This window comes from Selaginella moellendorffii, unplaced genomic scaffold (genome assembly GCF_000143415.4).
Source record: "Selaginella moellendorffii unplaced genomic scaffold, v1.0 SELMOscaffold_128, whole genome shotgun sequence".
Classification (NCBI taxonomy): domain Eukaryota; kingdom Viridiplantae; phylum Streptophyta; class Lycopodiopsida; order Selaginellales; family Selaginellaceae; genus Selaginella; species Selaginella moellendorffii.
The window spans coordinates 159,694-173,083 of NW_003314389.1; the positions used below are offsets into that span (position 1 = coordinate 159,694).

The 13,390-nt window shown below is 37.2% G+C and overlaps 2 protein-coding genes and 1 pseudogene across 2 annotated transcripts; 2 read left to right on the forward strand and 1 right to left on the reverse strand.

Moving 5' to 3' along the window:
• Positions 1-258: 258 nt before the first annotated feature.
• LOC112343025 lies at positions 259-1,040 on the forward strand (annotated as a pseudogene).
• A 6,810-nt stretch (positions 1,041-7,850) lies between these two features.
• LOC112343026 (pentatricopeptide repeat-containing protein At4g37170-like) lies at positions 7,851-9,272 on the forward strand. The gene is made up of 4 exons (XM_024665810.1): positions 7,851-8,465; positions 8,552-8,658; positions 8,749-8,913; positions 9,014-9,272. The coding sequence occupies exons 1-4, from the start codon at positions 7,851-7,853 to the stop codon at positions 9,270-9,272; spliced, it is 1,146 nt and encodes a 381-aa protein (XP_024521578.1).
• A 1,213-nt stretch (positions 9,273-10,485) lies between these two features.
• LOC112343027 (abscisic acid 8'-hydroxylase 2-like) lies at positions 10,486-12,667 on the reverse strand. Its single transcript, XM_024665811.1, has 7 exons — positions 12,458-12,667; positions 12,021-12,248; positions 11,507-11,854; positions 11,071-11,319; positions 10,902-11,020; positions 10,773-10,859; positions 10,486-10,543 (listed from the first exon to the last, which is right to left on the reverse strand). Exons 1-7 carry the CDS (start codon positions 12,665-12,667, stop codon positions 10,486-10,488), a joined length of 1,299 nt encoding a protein of 432 aa, XP_024521579.1.
• Positions 12,668-13,390: the final 723 nt, after the last annotated feature.

Consider the following 13,390-nt stretch of genomic DNA (forward strand, 5'->3'; position numbering starts at 1 on the left):
TTTAAATAAAGAGTTTGATGATGATGATGATGATGCTCTTGATTAAACGATCCAGATTTGTGACGCTCCAAAGCAATGGTGAGGATTGTGACATGGTGGCAAAGAGCTTGGTTTTAGGTTTAAGAAACGGTTATTATGGCTGTTCACAAGCCACCAGCGACTTGTGAACCTCTAGATATTACGCTACAAACCATCTGTGGGTATGCGCCATGGAATTTTTCGGGAGTCTTGACTCTTTTCTTTCATTTGTTGTGATTTCTAGGCCATTTTCTTTTCACAAACTTGCTCCTGGACAAAATGATGGAGACCGCTAAGGAAAGTGGAATCCAGTGAAGAATTGTCAACCTCTCCTCCATCACACTTACAGCGGTGGAATCCAGTTCTCACACCTTAATGACAAAGCCTGGTACCAAACGACTTTCTTTTCTCGTGAGCTTACATTCTTCCTTTTTTCTTCCAAAAGGTACTCCGACACTAGAGCATACAGTCAATCCAAGCTCGTGAACATCCTCCATGCCAAAGAACTGGCAATGAGATTCAAGGTATTTGTCTAATGCTTTAAAATCTCTCCCACCTTTCTCTTTCGTCAATGCTTTCTCTTTCGCTGATTATGCCGAAGGAGTTGACATCACAGCCAATGCTGTTCACCGGGGTTTATAATGTCGCCTTTGATGCGGCACACATTCTACATAATGAGTTTGTCTGTTATCCTCGTCATTGTTTTCGGTTACTTATGGAACTTTGATCTTCATGCAGGGTTTCTCAAGTTCTTCTCCAGCTTCCTTTGGAAAAATGTGCCACAGGTAAGAAGAATTCTCCCAATTATCTGGAAGTTTTTCGTGACTAACACGTGATCGATCTCTCAGGGTGCTGCTACGACGTGCTACACGGCTTTACATCCAAGCCTCAAGGACGTCACTGGGCAATACTTCGTGGATTCCAACAAATCCAACTGTAGCACTTATGGCAGAGATCCCGAGCTCGCACACAAGCTATGGATCTTCTCCCAGGAGCTTATAGACAAGCATTCTCTGTCCTAAAGGTAAAAGGTTGATGGTGCTAGAGAGCGAGCTAGCAAACGAGGAGAACTCGGCAATCATTTGTGGATAGACTGTATTTACTGTTCTCAAAAGCTCGAGCTCGAGCTTGATCAAAAGTAAGACGCGTTGCCTACATTGCGCATTACTATAACTTTGGTTTCGAGCATGTCGTCCATCGCGTACTTGACACCCTCTCGTTGGATTGCAGAGTCTTTGATCCCACCGTATGGCTGGCTATCAACGCGCATGCTTGGCGAATCATTGAGGCAAACTCCTCCAGCTTGTGAAGATCGAATAATCATCAAACAAACAATCAATACTTTCTATATCTCAAACACAAAGCTACCTCTATGTGCTCAAACGCATAGAAGGCCTTGTTTAGATCATGCGTAAAGACGCTGGCTTGGAGACCGTAATGTGTGTTGTTAGCTTCCTTCACAGCTTCCTTGAAATCACTGTGTCACCACCGTTTTAGTTTAGAGAGAGAAAAAAGAGTAAATAAGAACTTTAGGAGCTAAGAAACTTTGAGAGCTTACTTGTATGAGTAGAAAGGATCACGGGACCAAGAATCTCTTCCTTCCTTGCATCTGTGTCAAAGGGAGTGTCTTCCAGGATCGTTGGCTCCATGAAAGCTCCCCTTTGCTTACTACCAACTAGAAGTTTGGCACCTGCCTTCACTGCCTCGTTCACGCTCTTCTCCACTATAGCTGCCGACGACTTGGATATCATGGGCCTGATGGACGTGTCCTTTTATATAATTTTAGAATAGTAAGTAGTGTTGAATCATTTAATAGTAATGTATTTTTAAATTGGAATGCATAGTTTTATCATATAGCATTAGAACTGGTTTGTCCTAATACAAACATTATATCTCCAATATAATTATTATATTTGGATGTACCTCTTTTCAAACACCTATAATGAAGTGTGATTATCTAGATACATTTACTTATGTATATTTTTAAATATAAAAAAGATACATAACAGAAATTCTATTATTCTTTTGTAAACTATGAAACTTAGAGGCACCATTACAATTCAGATAAAAAGTTTATGCAATAAAAATTATAATTTCTCCAAACTAACCTTATATTTTTTGGTAGTATATAATTCTTTGGCTTCGTGAAAACTCAATTGCTTTTAAAGCCTGACAGCAATCTTCTAGATGTGTTTAGGGTTGTGTAGCTTTAAATAAAGGTAATAAAAATTTCAAATTCAAATTTAATTATGATTAAAAAATGAGCTTATCTTCCCTAACACTTGCATTATTATCTCACTGCGTTATTGTCCATTTCTCTGGAGATGAATAGTAGTAAAGTTAAGCTAAATTTAACCTTGTATACAATCAGAATTTCTAATATTGTAAAATTTGAAAAGAAGATCTATTTATCTTGGGTATGCTATATCTCCCAACAGATATTTTAATATACTCTTTGTTTTATAGAATGAAATCTTTATAAAACAAAGAGTACTTGATCGATTTTATACTACATTACGAAAATTAAACATAATTTTGCTGCACAAAGATGGAATGTAGTAGACAGAATAGAAATTATACTTTAAATTTAAAAGTAAATAAAGTAGTGACTATAGAAAATAATATAATTCTATCATATATAGAAATATGATAGAAAATAACTTCAATTCAATGAAATTCAATTCAATTCAATTGAAAAAATAGGTGAATTTGTAATTAAAATTGTAATTCTATTCCTTAAGCCTCTATCAAATCTCCAGCTATTTTATCTTATAAAGTAGGTTTATTTTTATGAATAATCTTATGATACTTATTTCAGATTCATCAATTAATCTATTCACATAGAGTTGTTGGTTAGCTCATATATACTCTAAGATCTGTGTAAAATCATAAAGTTATAATAATTTGTTTAAGACTAATAATGTGTTCTTTGGTACACGGAAAAAAAAAAAAAATATAATGGCGTACAGATACAAATATGATTGAGACAACATTAGACACAATACAAAAGGAAACCATCTAAAAAATGTGATTCCTCATCCAAAAAATGTGATTTTAATATTATTAAATTCAATCTATGAACCATTCTAAAATTTTCTGATATATTATGGTTTAGGACATAAACAATTATGTATCATCAATACCCTAATATCCAAGTATAACCTTACTTTTGATTGAAACATTTTAGTCTCAATAACATTAACATTGTTATAATGCAATAAATTTAAATAAAAAAAGAAGCTTTAGAGATAATAAACTTAATTCATATTAGCATTCTCTTTATATTAAAATATATCCATAAATAATCATAATGATAAATAATAAAATAATTTAACTTTTAATTAGTAATCTTAAAAGTATAAATATAAATATTGTTAATTGGGAGGATGTCAAATACAAATATAAAAAGAACATAAACTAAAAATATGCCATGTACTTATGGAGATTTTATTATATATACTTTTTTGAAAACATTTAATGGAAAGTATAAAATATATTAAAGTAGATTAGAAACAAATTAGTGTATATAACAATATCTTATATTCTAATTGAAAAGAGAGGACTTAATAGTTCCAGCTATTTTTTCTGTATAATAATTTAATTTTTATCAGTAATCTAATGGTACTTATTAAAACATAAATTAAATTAAATCTCTAAATGAGTCATCTGGCCATGGGATTCCATAGTGAGTTATTCCATTTATAGAAAATCTAGGACTTCACTCAACAATCAAAGTTTTAAATGTTATATAATGTTATGAGTTTTATTTATTATTTTATGATGTGTGCTGGTGATAGAGTCAATTCTAGATGGGATTTTTAATATATAGATTATATGATGTTTAAATATGCATGTTATCATTATGAATATATTAAAAATTAAAATTACAATTACAACTCTTTGAAATTATTAAGACATTAGTAATAAACAAAATACTCCCAGTGTAGCTGGGGCTTTAATAACTAATTTTCATTTCTCCCAGCATTGATAATGTTATTGCTATATATTAAATATAGTAACATATAAAAATATAATAATACCATTATTTAAGTGCTGGTTCTAACTTTATTAAAAATATTAATCTTTTTTATAATTGATATCTGTTTACAATCATGTTCTCATATAGATAATAGCGGTTTTTAAAAAATTAATTGTAATTATATTTTGAACTGAAATTTTCTATATTTTTAGCTATATATAATTTAAAATCCATTGGCTAAAGACATTCTTGAATAAAATATTTGCAAGTTTTTATTAAAGATTTCAAAGTCATCACATCCATAAGCTTTTATAATCATAACTTCTAGCATGATATCACCTAAATATCATCTTCATAAAGTGTAGCTTATTATTTTCAAAATTATTCCTAACAATCTAGATATTTAATTGTGAGTTGTTCTACAAATTTGTAACCTGAATCTTTTGTCATGAGAACTTCATTTAGACCACTTTTTTTAAGATTTTAACTTCTTATTTGTATAATAAAATTTCTATATTTTTCCTTCTCAAGTATTTTATCTCTTCATCATTTAAATTCCATAGTAGTTATCTTTAATATTATAAGGTACAAAATGTCTTACACACTCTTGATTTATTGGTAAAGCATGTTCTATATTATTGGTGTATTAATACATTTTATTTTATAAAACAGCTAATAAAAGTATTTTCAAAAATATTATTTCTATATTTCCGAGAGGATTTGTTATTTTTTCATAAATGTGACATATAATTTTTCTCGATCTAGAAACCATTAACTTTTATTCTTTTAAATACTTAATTTACCATTTTGAACTAACAAGATATTTTCCTTATGTTCTGATAGCAATTGAGATAATACATATGCAGAAAAAATCTAGAGCAAGATCAAAAGACTTATGTAAACCATATGGTTTAACTATAGCAAATAAATCATTGTGTCAATATTAAGGCAAAAGATTAAACTCATGTAAAGCTGCTGGTAGATTAAAGTAAGGTTATGAGCAAGAAGACTAATTAAAAACATAAAAGACTTTGTTAATTTTTTAGATATTATTAAGAAATGGATTTGATATTTGTATGTTTATGAGATATCTTATACCATATTAGATACTATGTCATATATGAGACATGAATTCATAGTTTTATCATTAAGCTTTAATACAGATTTGTCTTAATACAAACATTATATCTCTGATGTAATTATTATATTTGGATGAAGATAAAAGAATATTAGTTTGATTTAGAATCTAGAATGTAAACTATTCTCCACTGTTGGCTTATGCGGTTTAATATAAATATGGTAGCAAGCTAGATACATTTATTCATGTAAACCCGATAGATAATAGAAATTATATTATTATTTAGTAAAATATGAATGTTAGATGCATCATTATAGTTCAGATAAAAAGAATTTAACTCAGTATGCAATTAAAATTAAAATTTCTCCAAACTAAGCTATTTGTTTTTTGGTAGTCTATGATTTTTTTGTTTTGTGAAAACTCATCTGCTTTTCAAGCAAGGCAAAAATCCTGCATGTGTGTTTAGGGTTGTGCACCTTTTTCATAAAGGCAATGAAACATCAAATTCAAATTTATTGATGATAAAAAATGATCTTATCTTCCCCAACACTTGCATTATTATCTATTTGCATTATTGTGCATTTCTTTAGAGATGAATAGCTTTATATACAATCCAAATTTCTAAAATTGTAAATTTATAAAAAGAAGATTTATTTATCTTGGGTATGCTATATCTCCCAGAGATAAACTATATCAAGCTCTAAAATCAAGCTTTGGATACGAGAGCTTCTCTACCAAGAGTCTCAAAATATAATTGAAAGGGGGAATAATGCATGTTATTCATCATTTCTATTGTCACTTGAATATTCACAACAGAATTATAACTTGAAATTTGGTAACACATTAATATATAACTAAGTTATAGATAATTTTAGTTTATAATTTAGATTTATTTAAAGCTCTAATCTAAACAAAAATATTTTTAATTCAAAAATATAAAAAAATTAGAACATTAATAAAAAAATTATATATAAATACTACTCAAACCTAAATATACTTAACCCTAAGTATCCTAAGACCTTTAACCAATTGCAAAAACTCTTGCTTAAAAACCTTTTTCCTTTAGTTAAACTTTTTTGTATCATCTAGTGAGTCATTCTTTTTGGTTGCATATAATCTACCATTCTTCCTTGGAAACTCACAATGTAAATTTTATATCACTATATTAAACAATGGAGAGTCGTGACTTTTGGGATCATAAAAAATTTCAATTGTCGTTTAGGGCGCGTGACCACAAGGAGAGAGCATTGATCATCGCTTGCGGGAAGGTTCTGTGTGTGTGTGTGTGTGTCGTGAGATGAGCATAGAGCATGGAGAAGGCAAGATTTGGTTGCCCATGCATGATTAGGCCGAAGGAGTTGACATCACAGCCAACGCTGTTCATCCGGGGTTTATAATGACACCTTTGGGTACACATTCTACATAGTGAGTTTCTCTCTTTGCATCGTCATTGTTTTCAGGTACTTATATGGAGCTTTAATCTTCAGGCAGGGGTTCTCAAGTTCTTCTCCAGCTTCCTCTGGAAAAATGTGCCACAGGTAAGAAGAATTCTCCCAATTATCTGGAAATTTCGTGACTAATACGTGATCAATCTCTCAGGGCACTAAAAAAGTGGCACAGGTAAGAAAAATTCTCCCAATTATCTGGAAGTTTTTCGTGACTAATATGTGATCGATCTCTCAAGGCGCTGCTACAATGTGCTACACGGCTTTACATCCAAGCCTCAAGGACGTCACCAGGCAATACTTCATGGATTCCAACAAATCCAACTGTAGCGCTTATGGCAGAGATCCCGAGCTCACTCACAAGCTATGGACCTTCTCCCAGGAGCTTATAGACAAGCATTCTCCGTCCTAAAGGTAAAAGGTTGATGGTGCTAGAGACCGAGCAAGCTTTCGGTTACTCATGGAACTTTGATCTTCACTATAATCCACAGCTCTAAACAGCTTGTTGAAGTTTGAGAGGACCAGTGAGAAAGATGATGCTCAACTTGGCGGTTAATCATTGCTCCCGCCTGAATTATGGCAAGAAAGCAGCAACCAAGTGGCTTTACAATCACCACTCGCAAAACATACACGAGTTTGAGGTGCTTGCAGTTTTCGGCCACATCAAGCACCGAGACAGTGAGATTGAATGGATTCACACTATCATCAGCCAGCAACCTCTCCCTTTTCAGCTTCATGGATTCCACAGCAAGTTCTTTTTTGTACAAAATAAAGTTCTCATAATCTTGTGGAAACGATGATGCTTGTGCGCATGAATTGCTTGCTTTTGGCTTATGTCCAATATGGGTAATATCACGTACAATGACTGGGCAAGACCGCCGGGTCCAAGAACTATGCTGTGGTTATGGTGCAATTAGAAAATGTGTAATCCTGGTGGCTGTCACTCCCGGGAGGTAAACCCATCAACAGATATGTACGGTGAGAAAACGTGGATTTTGCATCAAGAAATGTGCAAGAAGAAACAATTCAGAAGAGTGACCTGAAAATACAAGGAATCTCTATTCTATTGTGCTATTGCTACATTTGCTTGAATACAAAGAAAAACCTCTTACCAATAAGAAACATCTTGCCATAACGATCTACAACAGATCTATGCTATTCTACTTTACTGAAAACTAGAGAACATGCACTAGCTTATGAACAATGGAAATATAAATTTGGAATACTGGGAATGGGTCGCAAGAGAAAGTAAAAAAATGTGGATGTCATTAGGTGATGTGATTGTAGAAGATGTTACTTGTAATAAAGAAGAATAAACATTCCAGATGCTATGGCTTTAGTTTCTGTGTCGAAGGCCTGTCTCGGCTTGGTGGCCAAGGAAGGGGCCGTGAAGGTTGATGGAAAGCTGGTCAAGCTCAAATGCTTGGAGAGAACACTGGCTCTTCATGGAGACTCCAGAAACTACTTTAAGATGGACGTGATCTTGGCGAGCACCTTAGTCGACGCTTACACGCGAAGTGGAAGCCTGATGGATGCTCGAAGAGTTTTCGACCAGATGTGCTCGCACGACGTCATGTCGTGGACTTCGCTGGTTCAGGCCTGTGTTGATTGTAGAGAGGAAGACAAGGCACTAGAGCTGTTCCAACGTATGCAATGCGAGGGGCAATGCGCTCACGCCTTCGAGCATTGTCACAGCAGAACTCAAGGCTTGCATCCGCGTCGCTGCAAGGGAAGAGGCCACTCAGGTGGATGGAAAGGCTGTCAAAGTTTCGTCACTGGAGAAAGGGATTGCTATCCATTGCCAGGGATCCAAACTCCTTCGACACTGGGACTTCGTTTTGGCCAGCAAGATGTACGCCAAGTGTGGGAGTCTGGTGGACGCCCAGCGAGTTTTCGACAGCATGCCACACCGTGGTGTAGTCTCGTGGACAGTGCTCATGTCAGGGTACGTGGACTGTGGTGAGCTCTTTGGGGGAATGAAACTGAAACTCGGTCAGGCCAGATGCTCGAGTCTTTGTCCCCGTGCTCAAGGGAAGCTCTTCTGTGGGATCGCTGGAAGTCACTAAAGCCATTGCTGGGGAAGTATACAGATATGGAGCCGAGAAAGACGTTGTGCTCTCCAATAGCATGGTGGACGTGTTTGGAAAAGCCAGAAGTATGAATGACGCACAGCAGACGTTTGATGCAGCTCAGACTCGAGATCTGATAGCATGAAACGCTGGATACAGCCGCCAGGGCGACGCCGAGAAGGTCCTGGATGTCTTTCACCGTGCTGTGGACAACGAAGGAGTTGAGCCGGACAGTGTGACGCTGCTGTGCGTCCTCGCTGCGTGCAGCCACGCCGGCATGGTGACTAGAGGCAGGAAGTACTTCGAGGCAATTCGAACTATGGAGTGAGTCCGAGGTGTGAGCACCGGGTGTGCGTGGTAGACATGCTCGGTCGGGCCAACCAGCTATGCGAGGCACTGGCAATGGTGACTAGCATGGGCTCAGAAGCGAGTGCGCTCACTTGGAGGACACTCCTGGCTGCTTGCCGGACGTGGAGAGATGTGGAGACCGGAAAGGTGGCGTTCAATCACTCGTGAAGATTGACGACAGAGACACGGCAGCCTACTCTCTCATGTCCAACCTGCTTGGGAGCGTCGGATTGTGGGACGAGCAGTCACGGCTCCTGCGAAGTCAAGAGGAACTCTTCGCCCAGCAGCAGGCAGTGGCATCCTACATCGACTGCGGAGGATTGGTGAAAGAGTGAGGAAGGCCCGTGCTTGTCTTGCCGAGAAAACAAGCGTCAGTCCGACACTACCGCGCGTGCCGCCAATTGAAGGGATGCGAGCTCATCCGCGAGAAAGCACTTCCACTGGCAAGAGACACCATCCGGGACCTCCTCAACCTTATCCTTGGCATGAATGAAGTAATCAAGCAGCGTTTTGTCACGAGATTTGCAAGGCATCGCTGCTCGATTGATGGACCCAAGAGCGTGGAGGAATCTGGTCTCCGGTGCCATCCTCTTCGGCACCGGCAGCAAGCTTTACCTTCTTGGCAGTGATGGTTTTTTCCTTTCTTTATAACTTCATCTTTTTCGAGATGTTTTTCTGATGTACCTTTAATATCAACTTTGGAGCCTGATTATTGGAGGATCTGCTACACAATGAACAAGAATATTACTCCTGTGAATTCTTGTGCCAGCACTTTACAGGATTTCTTATTTATTGAGTTGGTATCAATTTAGTCCCAAAGTGCAATTCATTTTGGATTTGTTGCCAATGTAATGGTGCACATTCAAAGTGTATAAGACTAAAATGGCAAGTATCTATTAAGGTAAATATCTTTAGCACTACTGTGGAGATTTGTTTGAAAACTAATGTGAGCAAAAGAATGACCATAGAATATGTGAACTTGATGATAGTCTATCTACTACTGGCAATTCCTGTCATATGATTTCTTGTGTTCTTGTAACTACTGTTAGTAGGGCAGTGAGACAAAACAACAAAACAAAAAAAAACAAACAAAAAAAAACAAAACATGGGTTTAATGTCAGAGAATGAAAATGGTAAATGTGAGCAACACCCTTGGTAAGATGGAAAAACAATGCATACATTGTACCTTTTTTTTTAATGAAGGACAGTGTTTTTAATTGTAATTGTGATGCGAGAATAGCAACTGAAAAATCACATCCTTTTCAATGCTTTATCCAAAGACTGTTAATTTTAAATATTTAATACAAAATTATAGTAGTGCAGCATCAAACATCAAAGAGATTGTAGTAGGTGGCCCTAATTATTTTAAGATATATGGACAAATTTAACATAATATTGGAAGTTTCAAACCAAATAATGAAAAATAGTCACAATTATATATTTGGATACTGCTCGAGCAACAGAAATAAGAATAAAAAACAAACACAACTCTAAGTGCAATGAGCAACTAATGCGTGATCTTGATAAATTATTAAAAGAGATAAATCCCTATGCTAATGCATTCATAAACAAACCTACAACCTTCTTGAATGTCAAAGGGTCAGGACTGGTAATGACCACAAAGATAGTTCAGTCAATTGACCATTTTAACCTCGTACATTTTGATATGGTATGTTCGATTCTTGATGGAACACAATGATTGACTACTTTTGTAAACAAATATTTTTGTACTCGCATGTTATTAGTTTTTATTCTTTCCATGGTTGATCCACAAGGGACCTTTTTCTCCTGTAGACCACATGTCAGAAACAGGATTCAACAAATCTTATTCTCACCTGCGCCTAACGTTAATGGGCAGGCCAGCTTTTGGTATATGTATGGGTGCAAAATCTGATCCATCAGGAGCTCCACAATGTTCACACCTGGAAACAGGTTCAAAACCAGAAGCCCTTCACCCGTCATACCTATATCTCAGGGTAAAGTGATGCACGAACACGAGAAGCTCAAGATTTGCGAGTTCTCGTCCCATGCAGACGTGTGCACCGTTTCCAAATGGCGTAAATGTGTACGGTTTTGGTGCCACCTAACAATTTGTGTTGAGCACTAACATTTTGAGCATCTCGTACTCGTTACCTTGAACCTAGAAGTATCAAACTCTTCTGGGTTTGGATGGTATTCAGGGCTGAGGTGAAACACCCAGTGTGCAACTAGAAGCCGCCAGCCCTTGGGAAATATGAAACCTGGGAAAGACAAACAGAATCTGGTAAATGTGATGTTTGTGGATGGATAGTATTCAGTTAGACCTCCATATTCAACATCTTCAACGATTTCTCTGTAGGAGAAATCAGTCAAATTTGCGACTCGCAGAGTCTCTTTGACGACCTGATGATAAAGGTAAGTCCAAAGTTGTCCACGTCATGCACTTACTCGAATTGACAAAGGCATCTGGTCAGTAATATCAGACCACGTGAGGGTCTCTTTGGGAAATGACTTCTTTTGCTGAATAATTTCATGCTCAGCCTGCCAAGCAAATATGTGATGGCTTTTAATGGCTGGCATATCTTCTTACAGTAACATCCTCCAAAAGCTTTGGGTGGTCCATTAAATTTTTCAGCGTCCAGGTCAATGCTGCAGCAACAGTATCATGCCCAGCAAAAAGTAAAGTTAAAATGTTGTCATGAATATCTTTGGAACTGAGCTTTGTGCCATCTTCATCCTCAACATCCATCAGTATCCCAAGAATGTCACTCTGGGGCCGCCTTTCCAGCCTTCGCCAGCTTATAATCTTATCTATAAGTGCACAGGCCTTTTTCCTGCTGTCCTGAATACAAACCTGAGGCTGTTCAGTGCGTCTTTCGTTTTCAGTACCTTTAGAGCCTTGTGGTAATTTGTTCCGGGTATGTTGATTGGCAACGAGCTCACACCACGAACCAGATGTTCACACGCTTTCGACAATTCCTCCTTCTCATGCTGTGGGGCAGCTCCTATTATAAACTCCATCGCGACTTTAAATGCGTACTGTAATATGAGACACTTATGACAGTAAGTTGGCATCTCAACATACTAGTCAGGTAAAAACTGACTTGCTTTGCCTCGTCTAAAGCGTTTATAGATCTTCCTTCCCATGTCTGCATCACCATTAGCGCCAGCTCCTCAATAAGAGGAATAGAAGAAGGAAGGGTCTCTGGGAGAAGTGGGCGATGCATAAGCTTCCTTAATCTATGATGCAGTTTATGATTTTGGTAGCCAAAGAAAGACTCTCCAAGAAGTTTTTCAACTATTGGCAATCCACGTTGGCGGAAACAAGCTGCCTGGTCAACAAGAACGAATTTTGCAGCTTCCGGAGTCGTTATAACAATCGAAGGATGTCCAAACAAGTGAGTTTTGAAAACCCTCCCATATCTGCATGTAGAAATATGAAAACCAGTTTTTTCGTTTAGAGTTCAAACCTCTGCATCCTGTAAACATAAAAATCGTGTTGGTGGACTTTGAGGCTGATATTTTCTCCGACGAAAGGTACCCCAAGTGATCCTGGAGGAACTTTTAGTCCCTTGAAGGGTAATCTTAGGCGATAGAGCAGAGGTAATACAACAGCAGTGGCTACAACCAGAGATACAACAGCCCATACCACCTCTGACTCTCTATCCATTTGTTCTTCTATTTTTTGGCTTCCTAGAACTCTGTCAGTCGCCAGAAGGGCAGGAAATATGTTCAGAAAGACGCGCCTCATGGGTTAGGTTTTGTTAATTCATTAGCCTGACATTAATGAGTATAAGCAACTAACAAGTCGACCAGTCCGATTCATAGTCCAAAGGATCTTTTGAAACGTCAGAGACAGACTTGAGCAAAGTCTTTGATCCAACGACTGCGTCCTTCTCCATCTCTTTGCACACACAGTCAAACATATTGAGGAACTTCTTCATTGTTGAGAACAGGTGTGCTTGCTTTTCAGCCAGCGGATCCTCACCAAAATATACTGCTAGATCGCTGTAGCTACTCATTGCTCTTATTTGCAGCTCTTTAAGCTCACTAATCCCTACTTTTGCTTCTTGGAAGAAAGGTACCACTATATCGCTCCTGGAAACATTTGTCTCTTCATCAACTGTTCGTAGACCGGATTCCAATTCCCTAAGGTTTTCCTGCATTCTTTCCAGACTTAAGTTTGCTGCCATCTTAACGTCCCTTAGCTCATCCGAAAGTCCCTTTACCTGCTACCATATGCGAATCTTGATTCTGTACAAAGAGGCTGTGTTACGTACCTGCATATCTGTTTTATAAAGCTGCGATACCACGAAGTGTAGTAACGTAGTCTTCTTATTGGAGCCTTTAACATCCATGAGTTTTAACAAGGTATCCAGTTTAAAACCCTTAGCTGCCCCACGATACGAGTTTCCATTTAAATGGTTCCCCACAGCTAGAACCATCTCAAGGATCTTCACAATGGTCTTGTTTT

Bases quoted from the DNA above. Each gene is read 5' to 3' on its own strand.
- LOC112343027 (XM_024665811.1), bottom strand. From the start codon at position 12,667: ATGAGGCGCGTCTTTCTGAACATATTTCCTGCCCTTCTGGCGACTGAC. The intron at 11,320-11,506 runs GTAAGAAGATAT...CTTTATCATCAG, and splicing joins AGCTTTTGGAGGATGTTACT to GTCGTCAAAGAGACTCTGCG. The intron at 10,860-10,901 runs GTATGACGGGTG...ACCTGTTTCCAG, and splicing joins CACTTTACCCTGAGATATAG to GTGTGAACATTGTGGAGCTC.
- LOC112343026 (XM_024665810.1), top strand. From the start codon at position 7,851: ATGGCTTTAGTTTCTGTGTCGAAGGCCTGTCTCGGCTTGGTGGCCAAG. The intron at 8,659-8,748 runs GTTTGGAAAAGC...CGCTGGATACAG, and splicing joins TCCAATAGCATGGTGGACGT to CCGCCAGGGCGACGCCGAGA. The intron at 8,914-9,013 runs GTGAGTCCGAGG...GCATGGGCTCAG, and splicing joins GAGGCAATTCGAACTATGGA to AAGCGAGTGCGCTCACTTGG.